Source organism: Nesoenas mayeri, assembly GCF_963082525.1.
Source record: "Nesoenas mayeri genome assembly, chromosome: 17".
Taxonomy (NCBI): domain Eukaryota; kingdom Metazoa; phylum Chordata; class Aves; order Columbiformes; family Columbidae; genus Nesoenas; species Nesoenas mayeri.
The window spans coordinates 9,186,607-9,208,023 of NC_137565.1; the positions used below are offsets into that span (position 1 = coordinate 9,186,607).

At 49.3% G+C, this 21,417-nt stretch overlaps 1 protein-coding gene across 1 annotated transcript; it reads left to right on the plus strand.

The window, feature by feature from the left end:
- Nucleotides 1–1,552: 1,552 nt before the first annotated feature.
- Nucleotides 1,553–20,940, plus strand: LRRC75B (leucine rich repeat containing 75B; the record flags this gene model as incomplete). The annotated part of the gene is made up of 4 exons (XM_080355225.1): nucleotides 1,553–1,810; nucleotides 6,370–6,498; nucleotides 9,649–9,761; nucleotides 20,418–20,940. 4 exons carry the CDS (start codon nucleotides 1,553–1,555, stop codon nucleotides 20,938–20,940), a joined length of 1,023 nt encoding a protein of 340 aa, XP_080211351.1.
- Between the last annotated feature and the right edge of the window lie 477 nt (nucleotides 20,941–21,417).

Below are 21,417 nucleotides of genomic sequence, written 5' to 3' on the forward strand. Positions count from 1 at the left end.
CAGCCATAACACCATAACACTGCACCCCATAGAAGCGATTTTCTCTTGACCCAGCCTCTCTCAAAGCTCTCCAACCAGATCCTGAAGTCCTTACTCAGCATCTACTCTCTCCAAATGAGATTAACCTGAGTCAGGCTCAGCAATATCTCGGGGTCTGTCGAAGCTAATTTCTCTCTTGCAGGTGCTTAGCTAGAGCACAGAGGGGAACAACAGGGAGATGGACAGTCAGGGCTTTTGTCTGATCAAACATTCAATAAAAATCTGAGAAGGGCCATCAGAATTTGGCCTATCATGGTTAGAGACCTGCATAAAGTGTGACAAAACTGAGGCATTGGCCAGGCTGCTTTAGCGTTCAGCACCATTCTGTCCCTGTCTTTTCAAACCAGACTCAGGTCACCCATCAAGTATTTGAAAGAGGCTGTAATAATGCAGAGCACTCACGTCTCCACCCCCATTTGCAGCTCTGAGGAACGCCAGGAAGGAAAATGAACCTTGCTGGCTCTGTACAGCAAGGAGCCACTGCCATTCTCATTCCCCCAAAGTGAGGACCCATGGGCCACAAGATCAGATTTTTCTGTGTATGCATCAGATTATACTTGTCTAATGGATGCATGAGGTAGTGGGAACTCCAGGCTGTTCCCATAGCTGTGTGCCCTCACATTACAGCTACCACACACTCCTGCTTTCTGTGCAGAACTTGCCACCCATCATGGGCACCTGGGCTTGGTGTGGATGTTATCCTGAACAGAAGTGAGCCCACAGCTCCAGAAAGTGGAAGGTCAGCCTGAGACACTGGTTACGCAGGGAGCTTAACTCAGCTGCCTGCAAAATCTCAGTGGTTGGAAATGGGATCCAGGCTTTATTTTATATCATTCTGTTGGAAGGCAGTGATTTTGTCTGAGGAAAAGCATGTGCTAAACTTGCTGCACACTGCTGGGGCGAGGAGGGATGCATATGAAGAAAACACTTCAACCCACAGCAGGTAAGGAACGGTGCCAGCATCGTACTATCAGTTGCAGACGACGGGTGGTGGGCAAAATTTCTGCCACTTTCTAGATTCATAAAAACACCTCCTCTGGGTCCAACAGCAGATTGATAGAAAACACAGCCCACAGAAACAGTGCCTGCCAGATGGCGTCTTTTGAACCACTGTTAATCTTGACAACCTTTTACAGTGTTGAAAGAGTTTGCCCAGGATAAAAAGCTCCGCAAAACGCCTGGATGCAAGGAGCGGTCCCGGCAGCATCCGCTTCTCTCTTTGTCTTCTCCACCAAGCATCTCTCGGCAGAACAGACCCGAGAGGAGGAGGCGCCTCCGGGAGAAGAGGCAGCGAGGGCTGCCCAGTCGCTGGGGAGGCGGGTGCTGGGGCAGGGACCAGAGCAAATAAAATACCCCTGGGGCGTTGCTCCTCTGGGAACCAGCAGCCGAGGAGCCCGGGGAGCCGGGGCGGAGCCGGCCGGGCGGGGCGGCCCAGACCCTCCGCCTCCCTCGGCACCTCCTACGGCCCAGCGCCCGGTGCTCGCCCGGTCCGGAGAGCGGCGGCGGCGCGGCCATGGGGTCCAGGCTGAGCCGGCAGAGCAGCCTGGAGGAGGAGAGCACCGAGGAGCCCTGTGCCGGCAAGCTGGAGAGCGGCCGGGGCGACTTCCACCTCTCCTCCCTGCTCCTCCACCCGCAGAAGCTGCCCGGGGTGCTGCGGAAAGCCTCGCCGGCGCCCTACGTGCGGCGGGTGGGGTGGCTGCGGGAGATCCAGGCCACCATCCGAGAGCACAAGCGGGAGCACGCCGTGCACATCCTCAGGCTGCTTAGGAAGGTAAATGCTGCGGGCGAGCCGGCCCCGGGGCCGCCACCTCCGGGGCAGCGCGGGCAACAAAGGGCTGTGCGCGGCGCGGGCGGGGCCGGGGGCTGCAGCCCCCCAGCCCGCATGTGGGGCAGGGAGCCGGGGTTTACAGCCGCCTCCTCGGCGGTGTGGTCTGCAGCCCGCCTTGGCGGGGCGGGCTCTTTGTGCTGCCTTTGGCTGCTCCGTGCCCCGGCGGTGCGGGAGCTGCCTCGCCCGGACCCCGCAGTGGCAGCCAGGAGCGGCTGCGGGAGGCGACACCCGCCTTGGCTCTCTGTCACCTCCCCTTGTCCCCATCCGGGCGAGGGGCACCTGGCCGGGCTGGCTGGGGGCTAGGAGGGAGCCGGGAGCAGGGCTGTGCTGCACGCAGAAGGGGTCTTCAGCCTCAGCTGTCCGCATCCACACCCCTTCATGCCAGCCCCTGGGTGTGCTCAGGATTAATGCCCCCCAGAGAAAAGCCACTGACAGCCCTTTGCCACCACATCTCAATATACACACCCAGCCGGGCTGGCCAAGCTCTGCCTTTTGAGAGCACCCTAAATGATTTCAGACAGGACCTCTGGAACAGCCTAGGCTGAGAGAAGAGGTAAAAGGGTCAGTGTATCAGTGGGAGCTTGTCTCTGTCTACCACCATTCAGTAACAGAAAAGCCAGTGTGCAGACAGTGTGGTGCCAAACTGATGCTGAGGACAGAGCCCTGCTGCTGGAACAGAGCCATCTCGTCCATCGCTCAGTGCTACCATCACTTTCCAGGCAAACTTAGCTCCCCTAAACTGCAGGCAACTCTACAATCAGTAGCACAGGGGCCAAATCCTTCCTCTGATTTGGACATAAAACACCATCAGTTCTTAGCTTATCACATTGCTTCATTAGATAATGACCTACATCATCTTGGGAACACATCGAGTTTCTTGCCCTAGCAGCAAGTAACCTTTGGGTGTGAGTATGTTGAACAGGGATGGCTTTCTGGGATGCTTGTACAGCCATACTACCAACCGCAGGGTGCTGTCTCTGCTCAGAAGATCCTGGGTTTTACAGCACATCCAACAGTGGTGGTCAATGACCTGGGCTACCAGCAGCTTACACTCTCATGAGTGAGAATTAACAGAACCTAAAATTACATCTCTATTTTTCCTGTTCATTGCCTTAGCATTCATATGAGGAGTGTTACCAGCACCACAAACACTCGTCATGTGTGTAGACAAATAAATCCTCAGCAGAAAGCCTGTATGTGTGCACCAGTACAGCAGACAAGGGTTGGATAAGATTTCAAAGACAATTTTGCAAAGGCACTCTTACAAAAAGCTCGTGATAAAATAGAAGTAACCACTCACTTCATGAACATGACGACATAACGTGAAGAGACTTTTGTAGGGTATGCCGGAGGCCAGAACTACAGAATGTCATTTTCTATAGTGTTCAGCACCTCTCCTTGAGACTAATGTGCTGAAATTCCCCACAGACCTTGGAGGTCTCCAGAAAGCCCATCTGTGAACAGCCAGGGTTTGAACGCTAAGTCACAGGGCCATCTGGAATGGAGGGCCATTTCTAAGCCCTCCTTCCAATACAGCCTGCCAGCTCCGTTCAGAATCAGTTAAACACACATTTGCCCACATCTGTGCTGAGAATTACCATGAACACTCATATTTTGTCCACTGCCTTTCCAGCTCCCTCTGTTCCTGGTCCCCATTTCTGGCTGTCCATGTTAAAACAGTGACCCTCTGTTCATCTGCTCATGACAGAGCAGCGGAGCATGCATCCTGCGGTCGCAACACAGCCTTTCTTCACCAAGTAAGGTGGGAATCCATCTAATATCACCCCAAAGCATCCAGTTTATTGGGTGCTTAAAGATTTCAGAGACAGAAGGCTACAACGCTACTGCATACTGCACCCTCCAATGACTAAACACAACTGTCAGCCAGGCTGGGGTCATGTAATCAGAACCAGTCCTCATGTCTAACGGCAGCTTCAAAAGAGTGTTATGATCAGCCTTTTTTCTCATTTACAAATTTCCCTCCTCAACTAAATTCAGCCCTTAGCTCGGTCCCCAGCATGTTCTTCCTCACTCAAACTGGCTTACCTTAGCAGTAACACGCTCAAAGGAGTCACGGATTAATGTGTCCCCGGTGATGGTCTGTTTGCTACCTGCAAAAAGAGAGATACCTTGTTCACTCCAGTGGACAGTGAGAATATTTAACACCATACCTCATCACTGTGCCTTAGGCCAGGCTGCAAATGCCCCAGAGAAGGCAGAGCAATGGTGGGACTGGAATTGTGGGCTCCCAAATGAGCAGACATGCCCAGCCAGGTCAGAGGACACGGGCTCTTGATGTGTGTGTCCTGCTGCTCCGCACAGACACAGAGCTTGTCCAGCTTCACACATTTACCCCTCAGGATGTAGTTGTACCTGCCAGTGGTTTTTGACCTGTGGTCTGCAGACCTCAAAGGTCTGTGGACTGCTCCTAGGATGCTGAGAGGGTGTAATAAAGTAAAGCAATCTAGCCAGCAGCAGATACGCAAGATCCTAACATTTTAGAAGACTGCACAGAGAACAACTGCCAACCACAGGTGTACACTCATTGTACAGGAACACTCGGGCAGCTCCATTGCACATTGTCTCACCAGTCTCAGAAATACCCACCTGTAAAAGACAGCCCAGCTTTCCTGCTGGTGTAAGTGGGCATTGTCCAGCTGAAACCAGGGAGACATTAGACTTACACCAGTGAAAAGTCTGGTACAATCTGATTTCCCTGTGCTGAGACAGTGGCCAAGTGTCATTTTTAAGCTAACAGCACTAAGCCAACTGAACTGGCAAGACTTAAAATATTCTTCTGTCTGCAGCCAACCTTTAGGTGGTTCAAAATTTTCCAAGAAATGAGAGAGAGAAAAAGAAACAAGTAAGATGAAGTAAAAAATGCCCCTGGGCTAAGAATGTATGGACGATCAATGTGAAGTGAATATTTACAGCTATATTATTTATAAAACCCTCGCAGGCAGGATTTAGAATGGGAATGCAGATTCATGCTAATGGTATAGCTCCGACTGGGGAAGTTTAATTACTGCTCTGACATCCAGAGCTGCATGCCCAACCATGCCATCCTCTCAGCAGCTTTCTGTGCCTATTACGCTTGGCGTAGGAGGCTCCATTTCCCTGAAGCCTTATAGTTAAGGGAGACATTGGCGCGATGCCTTGGTACACGTCTGGCTCACATCCAGCTGTGGCTGGGCCTGTCTGTCCTTCAGGACTTGTCCACTGCTTGGGTTCCTTAGTTACTTATGGGCATCAACTGTGTATACAGTGATAGGGCTGTGAAGCATTTGATTTATTCTCCTTTTCTCTACCAGGTGTGTAGCCAGGTTCTCTTTGGTGCTTTCTGCTTTTTTTCTCTCTCTCCTTTTTTTTTCCTGCTAGCCCTCAGTGCATCTTTCACTGGGTAGTGCCTGAAGCACACATTCAGTGGAGCAGCGTGAACATATGGGGCACCCATTTGCTTACTCATTTCTCCTGGCAGCAGCATACAGAATGGACATAGGACTTGTTTCCTCCCTCAGCTGAGCCCTCCTTGTCAACTGAATCAAACCCAGTACTATCCCTATTAGGCAGCCTTTTTGTTCTACATTTCTACTCCTGGGGTATTTTTCTCTGTCCTCAGAGTGTTTTCATGGGAGTATGAGATCTCTTCCTCAGATGCCCTTTGCCCACCCACCAACCCCTCAGCTCTGTGGTACCTCCTGATTGTAATAACTGTGTCATATTAGATCTTAGCTGTTCTCTTAGCAAGAAACAGCTTAGTCCTTTGGAGTATCACCCATCTGGCCTCTGGGGAGGCTCCTGGTTTCCAAGGATGCTGAGGTCTCTTCCAGCATGTCTAAAGGTGCCCCATATCCTGGTCCATTCAGATAAGTTGCATGGACCACAAATGTTCCTCTAGCTCACACTCTGGAAGAGAATTCCCCATGACTGTTGAGTAGAGCTATCTATAAATTTACCATTACACCCTAAAAGACAATCCTGCCAGTGTTTAGCACTTACTGAAAATTTCAAAGCACAGCTAGACTCATACTGATGGTCAGGACTTTTGCTCAGCCAGTCACCACCACAGTGTATGGCAGTATCTAAATACCTGGGAAAGGTTTGATTTTTCCAGAAAAGCTGAGATTGGAGAAACAGGTTTAGAGGCATCCTTCCTGCTCAGCTCTCTCAGCAAATTCACACATAGAGGCTGACAAAACTCTTGAGTTTTTCTGGAACTAATTCTCTCTGGGCTCTAGCCAGCCTGGAAATGATACCGCTCTCACCTTCCTGTGGTAGGTGGAAACAAGGCAGTCAGTCCCTAGGCTGACTGGTTCAACTTCACACTGCATCTCATTCGGCTCTTTGCCTGTCCACATCCCCCGTCACAGTAATGCTGGGTCAGAAGCAACTGCTTGACCTTTGTTGGATAGTTTCCTGTATTGAGCAAATTCCTGGTTTCGAAACACATCATGGTTATAGCTCCAAGGGAGCCTATGTATCTAACTATGTTTTTCTTGTAGGACCTGGGACTGGAAGGAACATTCCTTAATGAAGTGCTCTACAAAAATGCAACTTTCCTCAACTTGGTGGATCCCATCTCCCATGACTTGCTGATGAGCCTCGCTAGGGATTTGCAGTGTCCCAAAAAGGTGAACCCTTCTCTCAGCTCAATGGATGTTTTGCACTGAAGCAAATAGAGCCCTAATGGGGTGGCTGATGCAGTGCTCTACAGTCCTTCAGAACCAGCTAGTGCATGTCCTACCATACAGATTGTTGTGCATATTTCTGCAGAAATCAGTTAAACCTACCTGAGAACATGAATGCAACTGAAGGAAGGGGCACTTATGCACACAGAAATCAGGAATTTACTTTTTGCAAACTTGATGACAGGGTACAGGCCAGATAATATGTTGGGAGGATGGTGGTGCCATACTAACTGGTGTGCCTTAGAGGTTCAAAGCAGCTAGCTCATGGGGCTGCAGAGGGGAACAGAGATCTTTGCACCTCTGCCCAGGCTGGTGCTTCTGCAGAAGGAGAACAAGAATCTCTCTTTTCCCAGACCCTTCGCCATATATAACCACCCTAACCCAGCATTGCATATCCCCTATAACCTTCCAGATACGGGGCTGTAGGAATATATTGCAACTCGGGGTTCAAGAAGTAAATGTGTTACACGCACAGTATCCCTGCACTGCTGCAGCACTTTCCTTCAGAGAGAGAGGAGAGCAGAGACAAAGAAAGGCAAGGCTGAGTGCAGATGATCATCACAAATACCACAGTCCCACTGCAACACCAGCATCTACTTCTGTTACCCTTTGCCACCACAAACACTTGGATTTGCAATACATCCATTTACTCATCAGGCTTGGCAAGTGTCACATTTGCTTTAGGAGGAGAGCAACAGAGTGAATTTCTTTATTCAAAGAGAGATATTAAGTACACACAGGTCAAAGCAAACAGCAGCACCCTAGGGAATACACTGAATGCCTGGTGTACATTAGTGGCATTTCTAACCTTGTTCTGCCATCTCCAGAGGCTCTCTGATAACAATTAACCAGTCAGGTCTCAATAGCCAAACTACATTTAGCCAAAGTTTAACCATCATCATTAGGATGCAGTGCAGCCTGAAAACTCTTCTTTCCAAGTGTAATTTTTGCACAAATGTTATAAGCATCTAAAAAAGAAGAGGGTGGGCTGCAGCAGTAGTACCTCTTAACATTACTTCAGTTGACCTCATCTCCAGCTGTTCTACCAGACCATCTCCAGCCTCGTGCTGTGCAGTGCCCATCAGGGGAGGCAGCATTAGGGGACATTACCCTACTCCAGTACCCAGGTCCCTAGCAGATAACAAACTACGATTTCCATATATGTGCATATACATCCCACCTCTGTTTTCATGCCTTACAGATGCACATGCTTATCTGCACTGACACATGTACCATTATATAGATAAGATTTTCCCCATTCCTAAAGATCAAGTTGAGCACCTGAGCTACCCCTCAAAGCCAGCAGGAGTTTAATTAAGAGATTGGAGAGACTCAGCACCCTTCCCAGCACTAACATTGGCAGAGCACGTCCCCTCTCTGACCCTGGCTGAGCATCTGGCGGGTGTTAACTGCATTACAGGCAAGCAGGCTGAGTGCAATTCCCAGTCTGTCAGTAGAAATTAAATCAGTGAGGACATGGGAAGAAACAGGAGGGTAGTTCTCAGTTGTGAGCCAACAAATGCTTGCAGAGCATTGTGCCAGCTTCTGCGCTGCAACCTGGTGTGCACGTGCACCCACTTGGAAAGGTTTGCTGTCATAGGTGACAGCAGGGTGCCAGTTGCAGCCTTGCCAGCACAGTAGTAGTAGAGAACAAGGCACCTAACCCAAGCACACAAACCAGTGTCTGTGGGATTCCTAGAGGAGCTGTGACAGGGATCAGGGGGCGCTCAGCTGAGCACCGAGGCTGGGATCCCTCTCCACTTGGCACAGCAAAACGACCACATGCTGGCAGCGCATCTCTGGGGAGTTCAGCTGATTCAGTCACTGCTTAGGAAAGTCACAGTGCAGCTGTTGGCCCACAGTGCAGCACTTTGAGCGCATGCAATAATGAATAAATTAGCATATTCCCCAGCAGCTTTACTATGTGTTTACCTATCAGATCCCTAAATGCATATGTTGCATCACAGCTGGAAGGCTGGGGAATGGGAATGCAAGTATCTATCAGCATTTGAAAAATATGATAGAGAGAGCAGACATTCCAGCCTTCAGCAGCTGCCATTTGCCATTCTGCTTCACCAGGGGAAGAAAGGTGCTGTTCAAAGTCACAGAGATAGAAAATGTGTGCAAAAATAAGCCCAGGAAAGCAGCACCCACCTTGGTGCATTCTTTTCCTGAGGAGTTACTGCTGGGGCTATAGGGGAACTGCTGGCATTGGGAAGCTCCCAAACTCAGACCTCCAGGAGCAGAAAGGGCTGCAAGGAAGTGAGATGGAATACGGGGAACTCTCTGGTTCCCTGTACCGGCATCTCCCAGCTGGAGCACAGGAGGAATCAGAGTTCAAATGCTGCTGCAGGAGGAGCAGGGATGTCCCAGGGCACATCTCTCCCAGCAAGAAGCACCTCAGAGATGGGGCAGGGGTGCTGACTGCTGAACTTTTCACATCAGGAGAACAGATAGTCAGCCCAAAGACAGTATGCAGTTACAGTTTGAGAAGCATGGCAGCAAGGTAACTCAGAAATTTAGCATAGTCCTATAACACAGTGAATTAGCGGCTTGTCTGCCTGGCTGGGGACAGGTGCTGCTAAGGATACAGCAGTGAGGAGGCCAGGCACCCATGCTGTCCCTACACTGGGCTTTTTTGAAAACGGAGATCTCTGAAGGAAATGGCATAGGAGTTCCTTGCATAAAGCCCTTCTTGTATTATCAGCCACTCCTGCCTTCCTAGGCATTGCCTGGCCTAGAGCAGGGTCCCCTGCCACAGCTCTAGAAAATTACCCCCTCTTCTGAGCTCTACTTGCTCCTGCTAGGGTGTGAAACTGTAGCCTGGGTGTGGGTAGGAACATGCTGGCTGGGCAGGGGTGCTCCTGCTTACTGCTCCTCCTCCAGCCCAGGACAAGATGGCATGTGACACAGAGGCACCTCAGCCCTTTTACCATTCCTCTTTCATCTTCTTGTCCTCTTCATCTCCTCCACTATACACATTCCCCTGCTCCACTACCACCTCTCATCCTTTCCCACCTTTCTCTGTCCTTCCCCTTTGCTTCCTGTTCTGCTGTGATGCACAGAAAGGCTAAGCTGTACCTTTGCTTTCAGGAATACGACCCCTGGAAATCCTCGGACAGGATCTGCAGGCAGCTGATTTATCACCTAACCCCCCACTCAAAATGGCACCGGCACGGCATGCCCCGCAGGAAGTCCCAAATGTGGTAAGCGGCCTGTTGGGGACAGTGTGGATGGGCACAGAGGAGGATCTGCCATGAGAAACTGTGTTGCAGCCAAGCACCATCCTGGTCTGCTCCTACTGCCCTTCTCAGGGAAAAGGCAGGGCCAAAAACCTGCATGGGAGCTTCTCTTAGAAAACCTCAGCCAAACAGTGCAGGGTCAGTGTCAACACCCCTCTCCCTGATCTGCTTTGCTATTTACTCCTCTTTAGGTAGTCTTACAGTTCCTCAGCCTCTCCCAAGTGCATTGACATCAATCCCAATGATCACACAGCACAGACAACCCTTCTTGCAGGGTGTTTGTCCCCAGGAGCAGAGCCAAAGCTGGCAGCCTTGCAGACACACACACCCATGTGCCGAGCTGAGCCGGCCCCCAGCTCCGCATCCCACTTTGTCCTTGTTTATCCCAGTAAAACTTTCTTGCCTGTGGGGAAGGTCTCCCATTACAAGGCACTACCACAAGCTGATCACCTAATTCATTAGGAACCACTTTGGGGTGGCTGGCAGAGAGGTGACTGCCCGTACTTCCCTCCCACTTCTCTGCCAGGACCAAGAGAGGGACCCGAGAAGGTGCAGAGCCTCGCACACAGGGAACCCAACGCAAAGCACATTGGCCACTGACAGCAACCAGATGGCAGATGCTTTCCACTACTACAAACATATTCAGACATCCACATTTGTTCTCTCCTTGACACTTGCTGGCTTTTCTAACCAGATAAAGAGCAATCCCTGCTTCTTTTAAATCCACCCCTTCTCTCCTCATTTTTCTTGAGCAAAGCCTGTTCCTGTGACGCAGATCACTGCTGAAGACATAGAAGTGTCTAAGAAAAGAGCTCATGTCAGCTTCACAAGAATAAATGCAGTATTGGGTAAAAATAAATGCAAAATCAGCAGCACTCTCAGAATGGCCTTGGGCTTTCCCAAGACTTCCAGAGTTTTTGATGCATGTGCCAGCAGCTTAAAGTCCCCCAGGAGAATTGGCATTTCCATCGTACCTTTCATTCTGACTCAGAGACAGATCCCCAGTGCATCTGAAGGAATAAAACCCCTAATACCACGATTTCCAGGCCATCTGCCTCTCATACCTGTAGTCCCACTTTACCACCAAATCTGAGTGCTCTGTGAGTTTCAATGCACTCACTGCGACACCCATGGGGCAAGACTCTGCTGGTTTGCAATTGGGAACCACAAAACAAGATTGAGGGATCAGAGCTGAGCAAATCCTTTTCCAGACCCACTCAGAAGACAATTTCCCTACAGGACCCTGCAGAGCGCTGGGGATGCAGGACGTAGAGAGCAGGTCTGACCTCATCCTCATCCCCTCCTAAGATAGGGAGGCGTAAAGATAAGGAGTGCTGGAGACAGGGAGAGCTCTATAGAGGATGGTTGTCTCCATTCCTCTCCAAGATCCCTTGTACCAAAATCCAGCTTCATTCTGGTTTTCCAAATGAAAAATCCCTCCCTGACGCTACCTAACTCAGCCCTCTGCTTCCACACTCCTGTTTGCAAGCAGAACAAACCTCTTCCCCAGTTGAACTCCAGACTGGAGGGTCAAACTGGAGATGTTGCCTCTGATGGCACAGCCTGGGAAGAGCAGAGAACTGCCTGCTGCAAACTCACTCCTTACTAACAATACAGAAATGTCTGTGGCCAGAGCAAGAGCTCTGGGCTCCATGAGCCCAAACCCCACTCAGAGGGCTCAGGCCCAAAGTATTGGCCAGGTACAGAATATCTGTGAGCACAAGCAGGGAGAGCGCAACGTGCCATGGAGGGAAATACAGGTCTAGAATGGGCAGCCCTGCCTGGCAGCCAGGTCCAGCTGCAAGGTGTTACATAAGGCAAAAATAATTTTGATTAAACATTAAACAGCAGAGCTTGCTCTTTCAAGGCTGGAGAGGAACTGGTTTGCAGTTTGCAGCAAGACACCTGCAGAGTTGGCATCTGAGGCTGCTGTAAGAAAATGGATGTTGCCAGTAGCAGGAAGGCAAGAAGTAGCTGCTTCATTTGGAAATACCACGGCTTAATTTTGTCCAGCCAGGCTGTTTTTACCTGATTTGGATTCTCTACTTCCCTCTTTCTACTAGTAGGAGTATATTACTATAATCTCTGTCACCGAGCCTATGTTCTGGGCTTGTACCCTTCCTGCCATCAAGGTCCTGTAAAAAGCATAGATGTAGCAGCAATGCTTAGAAGGCATTTCTAAAATCTAGTGGGGATTTGGGTCAGCAAGGAGGAATCAGTGCGTGGAGATCACATTCAGGAACTGAAATCTCCTCTTGCTTTTGTGGTCTCCTGGGATTTGGCTTCTGGCTTTGACAGAGCTGATGCAGGACCCCCTTGTTCTCTTCTGAAATGCGATTTCCACTTTCTGGCAGCATGTCAAATGGGTCCAGGAGATAATTAACAAGCCCAGCCATACAGAGAGCTTAGAGCATCTGCCAGGTTTTAATTATGTTTGGGCTGTTATGGAGATGTGGTATGGGAGCTGGAAAGGACCTGCAATATTGGAGCCGAATCACATCAGATGTTCCTCCCTATCATCAAATAGCAAACTGGTGAGTCAGAAACAAACTATAGTTACATCCCCTTTTATTCTCAGTGGGACCCAAAACGTCCAGCAAGTACAAACCTGAGCCACCCATGAACTGATAAAGCAGAACGAATAAGATCCATTTCTTTTTGATACGAAGGCCAGAAGCGGCGTCCATACAGAAATGTGGAAGGAGAAGGCTCATTGCGGCACTGTGGACCCAATGCACCAACAGCTGAAGCGAGTAGGAAGGATCCAGCCCAGGCTGCATCTGGTTCCTCTGCTTGATTAAACCGTCAAAGGTGATGCTGGGAGGCAGCTTGCCCTTTGCATCCCTGCCTGTGGGTCCCTGACAGAGGCTGTCTGCCTTGTACAATGAAGGGTTAGCAGTGTCCCAGCTGTGCAGTCATCCAAAGAGACTGTTTTGGCTGCCCAGGTGATACTCGGTCAAGTTTGCTACACTGAAAGCAAGGGCTTCAATTCTCCTTCCCTGCAAAATCTCAGGTCTGCAGCTTGCAGTCAACAGCCTGCACCCCACTTGCAGCTGACCCTGCTCGGGCTGCCTAACCAAACAGGGACAGTGAGCTCTTGGGGGATTTACGATTAAAAACACATAAGCTGAAGGATAACATTTCCACAGCAGGGACCAGCATTACTTCACTCCACAATTTTGTGTCTCATATCCTAATAGGAATTCAGTTTTAGCCTTATTCCACACTCACATAGATCACTCACACTTAATGAGAAGAATATACCCTAGAGTGTTGTATAAATCCAGCTTTGCTTTCTCATTAAATAGACAATTATAGTGCAAAAAATACTGGATTAAGAAATGCTTCTCTATGCAGACATTGGCTTTTTAGACTATCAATACCACTTCTGTGAAATTTTCATAGGTGCAGATTTTTTGGACATTACTGTTGTTTTCACAAATCTTGAGGCCTCCTGCAATGCTGAATTAAGGAAAACTGCATGTGCTAGTGCAAGTGCCACCATCTGCCCCCAGCACTGGGCTGGACCCAGAGGCTGTATTACACAGACTGGACAGACACACTGGACTGTAATTCAGAATGGAGAGGGAGAAGGGTACCAGGTGAAGACAGCCTTCATCTGGAGAGCAGTACTGCAAGTGAGAAGCTGTGGATTTTAACTGAGCTGGCTTGGCAAAGCCATGCCAGGGAACCTTATGTATCTTCCACTTGCACCATCCCCAGAGCTGGCTACTTCAATGTAAATACTTACTTCCTTTCTTGAAAGGATCAAACCTAGATCTAAAAAAACCATGCAGGCAGTAAACAGAGAATGATTTTTACAATCAGAGTGTCCCTGGCACAGAAAATAAAAATCCAGATTTTTCACACTGTGACTGGTTCCAGAAGCGCAAAGGCAGTTGTGTGCAGGGAGTTAATAACTTCCAAACTGCATGTATCTGGGCTTTCCTTTCGACAAACCTCACCAGATTTTGACTTTGCTCATCTGAGTGAATTTAATCTTAGCTAAGCCAAAGCTGGGGGGAGCACAAAACATCCCTTCTGGGCTCCTGGCTCCATTTCTCAGTTACTGATGTGCATTGTTCAGACACTGCGGTATTAGATGCACTTTTAAAATGCAATAAAAGCACTTGTGTCTAAAAGACTGCAAGGAAACAGCTTTAAAGGGCTTTGGATCTTTTTTTTTTTCCTTGAAAACATCACTCAGGGCTGTGGATGACAGCTCTGGCAGATTAGATCCTAGCCTTCACATGGCATGAGGTGAATATTAACTACAGCTTCACATCACCCTTATGCAACAGGGAAAATAGACACCATCATTCCTGCTTTAGAGATAGGAAGCCAAGTTAGTGAATATCAGTCAGTTAACTAAAGCCACATGGTAATAGTCATATGGGAGTACAGGAACTGCCCCAACACAATGTTTTCAAGAAGCTGCTGCTCACAGAGATGTCAGCTGGACAGACATGAGCTGGTGAATATGTTGTGGAGAGAGGCCAGAACTGTCCCCTCCCATCTTAGAATGCAGAGTCCTAAACACTACCTGTGATCAGGGTTCCTGGCAGCACTGAGGCAGGTACATTTGCAAGGGCTGTTGGAGATGGTAGAATGGGTCATATCCAGCACCTTGACACTGCCCTGTCACAGGTCAGAAGAAAACACCCAAGACAGGTGAAGCAGAACACTTTGACAGAGAGGCAGACAATGAGTGAAATAATGGAGGCTGGGTGGCAGATGATAGTTCAAAAAGAATCAGCAGAGACCTTGTGCCTTGATGACTCTTCGTTGAAAGTCTAACAAGAACATTGGCTGATACATGACATTTGCAGTGAGGAGACAGCATTATTCCTATCTTTGCTAGGATAGACCTAAATAATGAAGGGAAACAACCAGAGGTCTTGGATCAAATAGCAGCAGTAGGAAGGCCAAGGGTTCACAGGTCTCTTGAACACACCTTCAAGGACAGAGTGAAGATGACTGCAGAGCCAGGAGGAGAGGTGCTCAGCTGCATCAACACCTACAGATATCCGTGTCCCACCCCAGCTGCAGAGGGAGGGCAGGAGCAGAAAGGCCACCTTTGCACTCCCTTCTCTCCAAAGTGAGGGATCTCCCACAGTTGATCAAAAGAGCTTGGGTACAGGGACAGAGATGTGACTAAGGGACTTCTCATGAAAGTGGCCTGTTTGTACACCACCTCCATCTTCACAGAGCTGCTGGTCCCAGCCTCAGAACAGCTCGGGCTGGGTTAGTCTAGGTCAGTGCTTTTAAGGCTTCTCTTTCCTTTTTGATGTCTCGCTAGATGCAGCCCTGCACAGCAGAACCCTGTGCCACAGCGAAGCAAAGCAAGTAGATTATGCTAAACAGGTGATTAAAAAGCCCAGGGTCCATCCCCTAAATCACTGCTCAAAGCAGAGAAGCCATCCAGACATGCCTGTCACTAGGTTCCATGCAAGGAAAAGCAGCCAAGAGATACCTGACTCATGGTTAATTGGCCACTACTAGCAGTACCTGTTAATGAAGAAGGGGATGCACAACGATGGGAGTCTCTGGCATCAGGAAAATTTTACATTTGGAGGCAAATTAAATGTAAAACTAAGAGGAGGAAGGTGAGAAAGCTGGTAATTCCCCAGAGAGATAGGCAAGGAGCAGAGGGCATCTCTCATTACCAGAATCCTATCTGACTCTGACAGTCTCCTCCCAGCCTCTCTCCATAGCATGGAGACAAGGAAAAGAAGCTGGGACTCCAGGAACCTGAACATTGTTGGGCTGAACAATCTCCTCCAAACCCCACAAAGCGAACAAGAGGCCAAGCGCTGCTGTGGCTGCCCAAGTCCCACCAGAGCAACAGTCAGAAGCCACTACACCCCTTCCATGCAGCCACCAAAGGATTTAGCTGATGAGCAAGAAATTGAAGGGATCCAGTGCTAATTAAAATATGTGCTGAGCCCTCAGCTTTGTGCACTCAAAGAAGGACCTGGAAGAGAGCCTAAGGGTTAGGTCCCTTGGGACAGGTCCTGGAGACAAAACAACTAGCAATTAATTTCAGGTCTCCTAATTGTTTCATCTCAAGACAGCTCTGAATTTGCTTACGTTAGCTGAGATCCCAGTAACTGAACAGCAACTGAGCCTTAGGTTGGGAGAAGACGACTTTTATTGCAGAAAAAAGCCAAAGGAGGCACAAGATGGTTTCATCCTTTTCCCAGCCCACATTTCTGATTGAGAGATAGAGCGCTGGCTAATGCCCACTAAAGAGTAGAGCTGGCACCTAGGGAAGGGATAACAGGCAGTGAGGCTGGAAGGAAGGCTGCCTGCAGGTCAGTGGGAGAAAGGCCAGAGCTCAAGGAGGGAGCTGGGCACAATGCAAGGAAAAATTTGCTTCACGTGAGGGGAAACAAGGAGAAATACCTAGAAGAGCTCTCATCCCTCAGCAGAGCTGGACAAAAGTTGCAAGCAGGATGCTGATCTCTTATAAACAGGAGGGCAGGCAGGCACTGTCCCTCACTGGATGCTGCATCTAGCTCCAGGCAGGCAGTAGGGAACAGGCTGTCGATTTCCCTTGCTTCATGCTCAAAGTTTCACAGAATTTCTTATTTGCAGCTTTTTCCCCCACATCTGAAGGAGTGGGGGTTTGTTTCTTCTCTAAGCTTGCTGCGAATAATACAAACACAGACTGCATCTCTGCATCCAGGGTCCAGATCCTTGTTAGATGCAAATCCCTGCAATTATAAATCTGCACACAGCACCAGTTGCAGTAGCATTAGGTTAATCCAGCCTCCAGTGCTTTGCAGTCTCCTGCCCACAAGTCCCATGAGCATCAAGAGCCATGCTGCTAAGTAGCTGTTTTGTCTCACATAAAGAAAAAAAAAAGCTGCTGCAGCTGAAGCAATCGTTAAGCCTATTTTACTTGCAGAAATTAGGGGATAACAGATGACCCACTTCCCTGGAAATAAACCTGGCATTTTCTCAGCTGCCACACGAGTGTCTGGGAGCCTGGGGTCCTGTGTATCGTGCTCTCCCTGTCCCAAGAAAAACAGAGCTTAGCAGAGCCCCAGTGTCAGATAATTCAGAGTAAAGCACCCACCCATGTCTCCCCATTCCTTTTCTGACAGCAGATATATTTACTTCTAAAGCAATAGAGGAGAATAAGTGGCCAACTATTCAGTGCCCTGCCCCAGCGATGGTATTCAGCTGCACAGGAACACCAAGGAGGTGAGGATGAGAGCTGCCAGAGTTCAAAGCGCACATGGAGCATCAGGTCTCACGCTTCAGAACTTACCAGAGAGCCGGGAGCCTGGCTGCAGCATTAGGGGCTATGTCTACCAGGGTGAGGCTTCTACAGACACAGCTCTACAAGATGCATTTTTATAGGCAAGAGAACAATTTGAACACAGGAGCGGCCCACAGCACTGAGACAGAGCTCAGATTCACCCTGGCAGGTACAGCAATGAGGACAAAAGGAAGCAGCAAAAACACAGGAAAGGAATGAAAAACAAGCCAGCGAAGGAGGGAGGGAATGCTCTGGCACAGGGCAGGAGGGTTTAAGCACATTCAGCCAGGAGCAGTCCAGTCTGGACAATCAATTACAGGAAGATAATTTGTCTGCTTGATTAAAGCCTCCTTGGGGTATTGGCTTGTTGCTGGGGAGAGCAACAGAAGGTACCAGCTCTGGTCAGAGCACGATCCATGACTTATTACTGCAGTCCCTGCATAGCAGTCAACAGGAGGGGAGGCTTAATGGGCAGAGACAGACAAGCACATTGCCTTTGTCCTTCTGATGTTCCCCCTCACTTATCACTGCTTGCTCTCAGAGCCAAGTCACTCAAAAGAGGACCCCAAGAGCCATTCAGACTTGCATACTGTTAAGAAAGCTGCAGTTGCAGATGCAGCAGGAAAATGTGCACCTGAATGCTGAGGCCCGGCAGAGGGAGCGGTCCCGGCTCAGACGTGCCCTCCAGTGGTCCCCATCCCCATACCAAACTGGGAACACTAAGGCTTATTCCTTGTAGCTTTACAATAGGAAGGTCAGGGAAGAGAATTTCCAGGAGCCACAGGCTGTGTTTGCACAAATCAGGCACTGAAGTAATTACAGGTTTGCTTCTATGCTTATCCCATATTCCCCCATACCCTCAACAAGGTCTTACTCTAAACCAACAGAGGCAAGAAAAGGCTTTAGTCTCACCTCTTGTACCAGGCCTTACTGGATTTAGGGGCCTATTTCCCCTATGCAGTCAGGTTTACAGTCAAGATTGATTTCTCCCTGCTTCATCTGCCCCATATGAACACACACCTCCACTGTGAATTTGATGCTTGGTTTTCCTAGAACAACAAGTACTCCATATCAAAGACTCAGATAAAACACCTAGCACAGCTAAAGGGATAACATTGTGCCAGGGGAGACCTGAGACTCTTCCAGCTTTGAGGCCAGTCCCTAATAGATTTTGTACAAGTTGAACTCCCTTTTCTAGTAGATTGTGCTACACCACTGCCAGTGCCTGGTGACAAACTATACAAAAAAACCCCACATACAGTTTTTCCAGGAGAGCTGAAGAAAAAGAGCCCCCAGGCAGCCCAGGCTAATATCAAGCATCCCTTGGATTGGCAGGAAAAGGGAGGCCAGCCCAGTGCCACCCAGACTGCAGCATGCACACTTCACAACTCCTACTCCTATTGCAGCAGCTAAGAGAACTACATCGCTGCTACAAGCAGCATGGTTGAGTAGTTCTCCACAATCCTATCTCTGGGTCCCTGATATTGGAGGGATATCGACTACCATCTTCAGGTGAAGGCCCTTTGGAGGACTCATTTGTGTGCTTTCTAACCAATTATAACTCACCAATACATCAGTCTCTGCTGTTTGACAGCACAGACAAGCACTACCCCCCTTGACTTTTCCGTGATCCACTGAGGAGCAATCTGGGTCGTCTAAAGTGTAGACATCTAGTAAGTAATATAAAAGGCTCTTTTAAACCTTTAGGTCTGAATATGAGTTATTCCATCCTGTTATTACCTCTCTAGCATGAAAGCTCATTAGCTCAAATGCATGCTTGCAGACACAGCCTCAGCCTTGCACAGTGAATTCCCATGGGAAGCACAAAGACACACAGAAGCAGCCTGAACAAAGTGCTGCTAAATCCTGAGCAGGAATTTGTGGGCTTGAGAACTGACTGGCTATGAGGTCTTTCCACCTCATGCTCCTACAAGGAAGCACAGCTGCAGGTTTGCCAGTGTTGAATGTGTCCATGAAGGGCTGTTGCCTGCACTGATGCACATTTATTCACTTGTGTTATCACATGCTCATAGGGGATTATTAAGACCTGAAACTTCCAGGATGCCATGAACTGCATACACAAAGGAAAGCTATACAGGCAGCATCACATCCTCTCTGCAACTACAGAAGGGCCTGGCAACACTAAGGCTTGTGGGGACATTCTCACCTGCCATGGGAGCTCCTGCGGTGCTGTAGCCTCCTCCGAGGAAACTGCACACATTGCTCTCAGGGACTGGCTGTGCCACAGGTACGCAGGACACTACAGAGAGCCAGATAGGAAGAGTGGGGACCTTCAAATTGGTGGTTAATTCTTAACCCACCCTGCTTCTCCCAAACTCAGCAAGGCACTTACAGACTCACTAAGCACACAATTAATGACACTAGTAGTGGTCCTACAAGGGCTCCCATATCCTTAAAGCTAGATGTATCTGAAAGAACAGCAAGACTAGCATAATTTACGCTAAAGGACTAGGTTCTCCTGTGTCACCCCAGCACACATTCCTACTCAATCTTGCAGCATATCCCCACCAGCTCCTACAGCCCCACAGCTTCCACTTTACACAGCACTCTCACGGAGACACAGTCCGTTATAAAACCCCATATCCCATTCCCTTTGCACACCCCATAGCACAGCTTTGCCTGCTGTACAGCTTGCCTACCTCCTTCTCCTCACTCCACTTACCAGGCAGATAACAAAAGAAATGGCTGAAACCACCTCTTTAGGTTTCTTTTAGCACCCTTATGCCCTCCACACCTCCTCACAGCTGCAGCAGATCCCAGATGATCGGCTGACCACAGAGACCCAAATAGGCAGCAACTGGTGCTGCTTACTGACTAATTGCTGCTTGGAAGGGCTTTTAAAGGGACATGCAGTAAATCCACTCAGGGAGTCCAGTTTGCTTATAGATTGTTTTACTGATAAAATATCTGTTTTTCAGCCTTTTAACCCTGCTCTCCTCTGCAGCACAGTCTGTTTGCAACAGATCTTGGCATTCACCTAGACAGGTAGCACACAAACAGCCCCCATACAGTGCACTTGGAAAGTTTGGTTGTTTTGCTTTCTGTGCATGAGCATCTGTATGCACACATACAGACAAACCCTTTGAAATGTGCTAGTGGAAGACACTCTAGCATCCTATGTTTAGCCAGTTCTGGCAAAGTGCTGAGCATAAAAGCCTAGAGGCATAGTGCAGACCTTGTCCTTGTTTCCCAAACAAGCTTCATTAACCCTTTGCTTAACGTTCTAGCCCATGTTCTTCATGAGTTCTCCCCTAACCCAAGTGGTCTTGGGTGAGAGATGGATGAGAGGGGTCCCCTTAATGATCTCTCTCTCTACCCCGTTCCATCATTAGCCTGAAGACCAGCCTGCAGAAGAAGGTGAGCCAGGACTCCATGGATTTGTCAGGGATCCCCCTGACCATGCGGGATGTCCACCGCATGGCCTACTACCTGCAGAACAACGGGGACCACCTCACCTCTGTGGACCTGAGCTTCACTGAGCTGAATGATGATATGGTGCGTCTGCTGCTGCCCTTCCTCTGGGCACTACCCAAGCTCACTCATCTTTCCCTCAATGGCAACCGACTGACGAGGGCGACCATGAAGGAGCTGACTGACACCATGAAGGACATGAACAAGTTCCCTTGTCTGGCCTGGGTTGACCTTGGCAACAACGTGGATGTCTCCTCCATGCCACAGCCATTGCTCGTGGGCCTGCGCAAGCGCCTCAGCCAGCAAACCACACTGCCTACCATCTATGAGGCGCTCGACTGCGACTCAGAGATCTCCGGCGGGCACGAGGGCAGCCAGCCAGAGGATGAAGCAGCAGGAAGCACCCCACCACGTGCTTTCTCTCAGCAGGGCTGCGAGAGGTAACTGGAGAACAGGCCGGCACTGGCACACTGAAGCTGCCCAAAGGAGAATTCTTGAGTGCAAACATCAAGCAGAGGGCCAGCTTAACCGGCTTCCTTTGGCTCTTTTCTCTCACCTTCCCTGACATCTCCCCCCACCAACTTGCTGTGAGACAAAAGCCTGTTGACCCCCCACAACGTGCTCCGCTCCCTCCCCTCACTGCCAAACCCATTGCCCACGTTCCAGAGAGGAACCAGTGACTTACAGTGAACCTGGTCCCCAGGCAGGGTCTCACTGGAAGACGGGAAAAGACCTGTCGGAGTCAAGAATATCTTCCAGCAGCCATTGGGTTGAGGGAAAGGGATGGGGGGAACCTAAAACAGAAACAGGTCTTGTAGTTTACTTCCTTTCTTCCTTTTCCTATGCACCTTGGAAGCTTTGGGACCTGCAGCCTTGAGTGTGAAAGGAGATACCCCAAGAGCCTAGCTGTAGTGGAGCTTA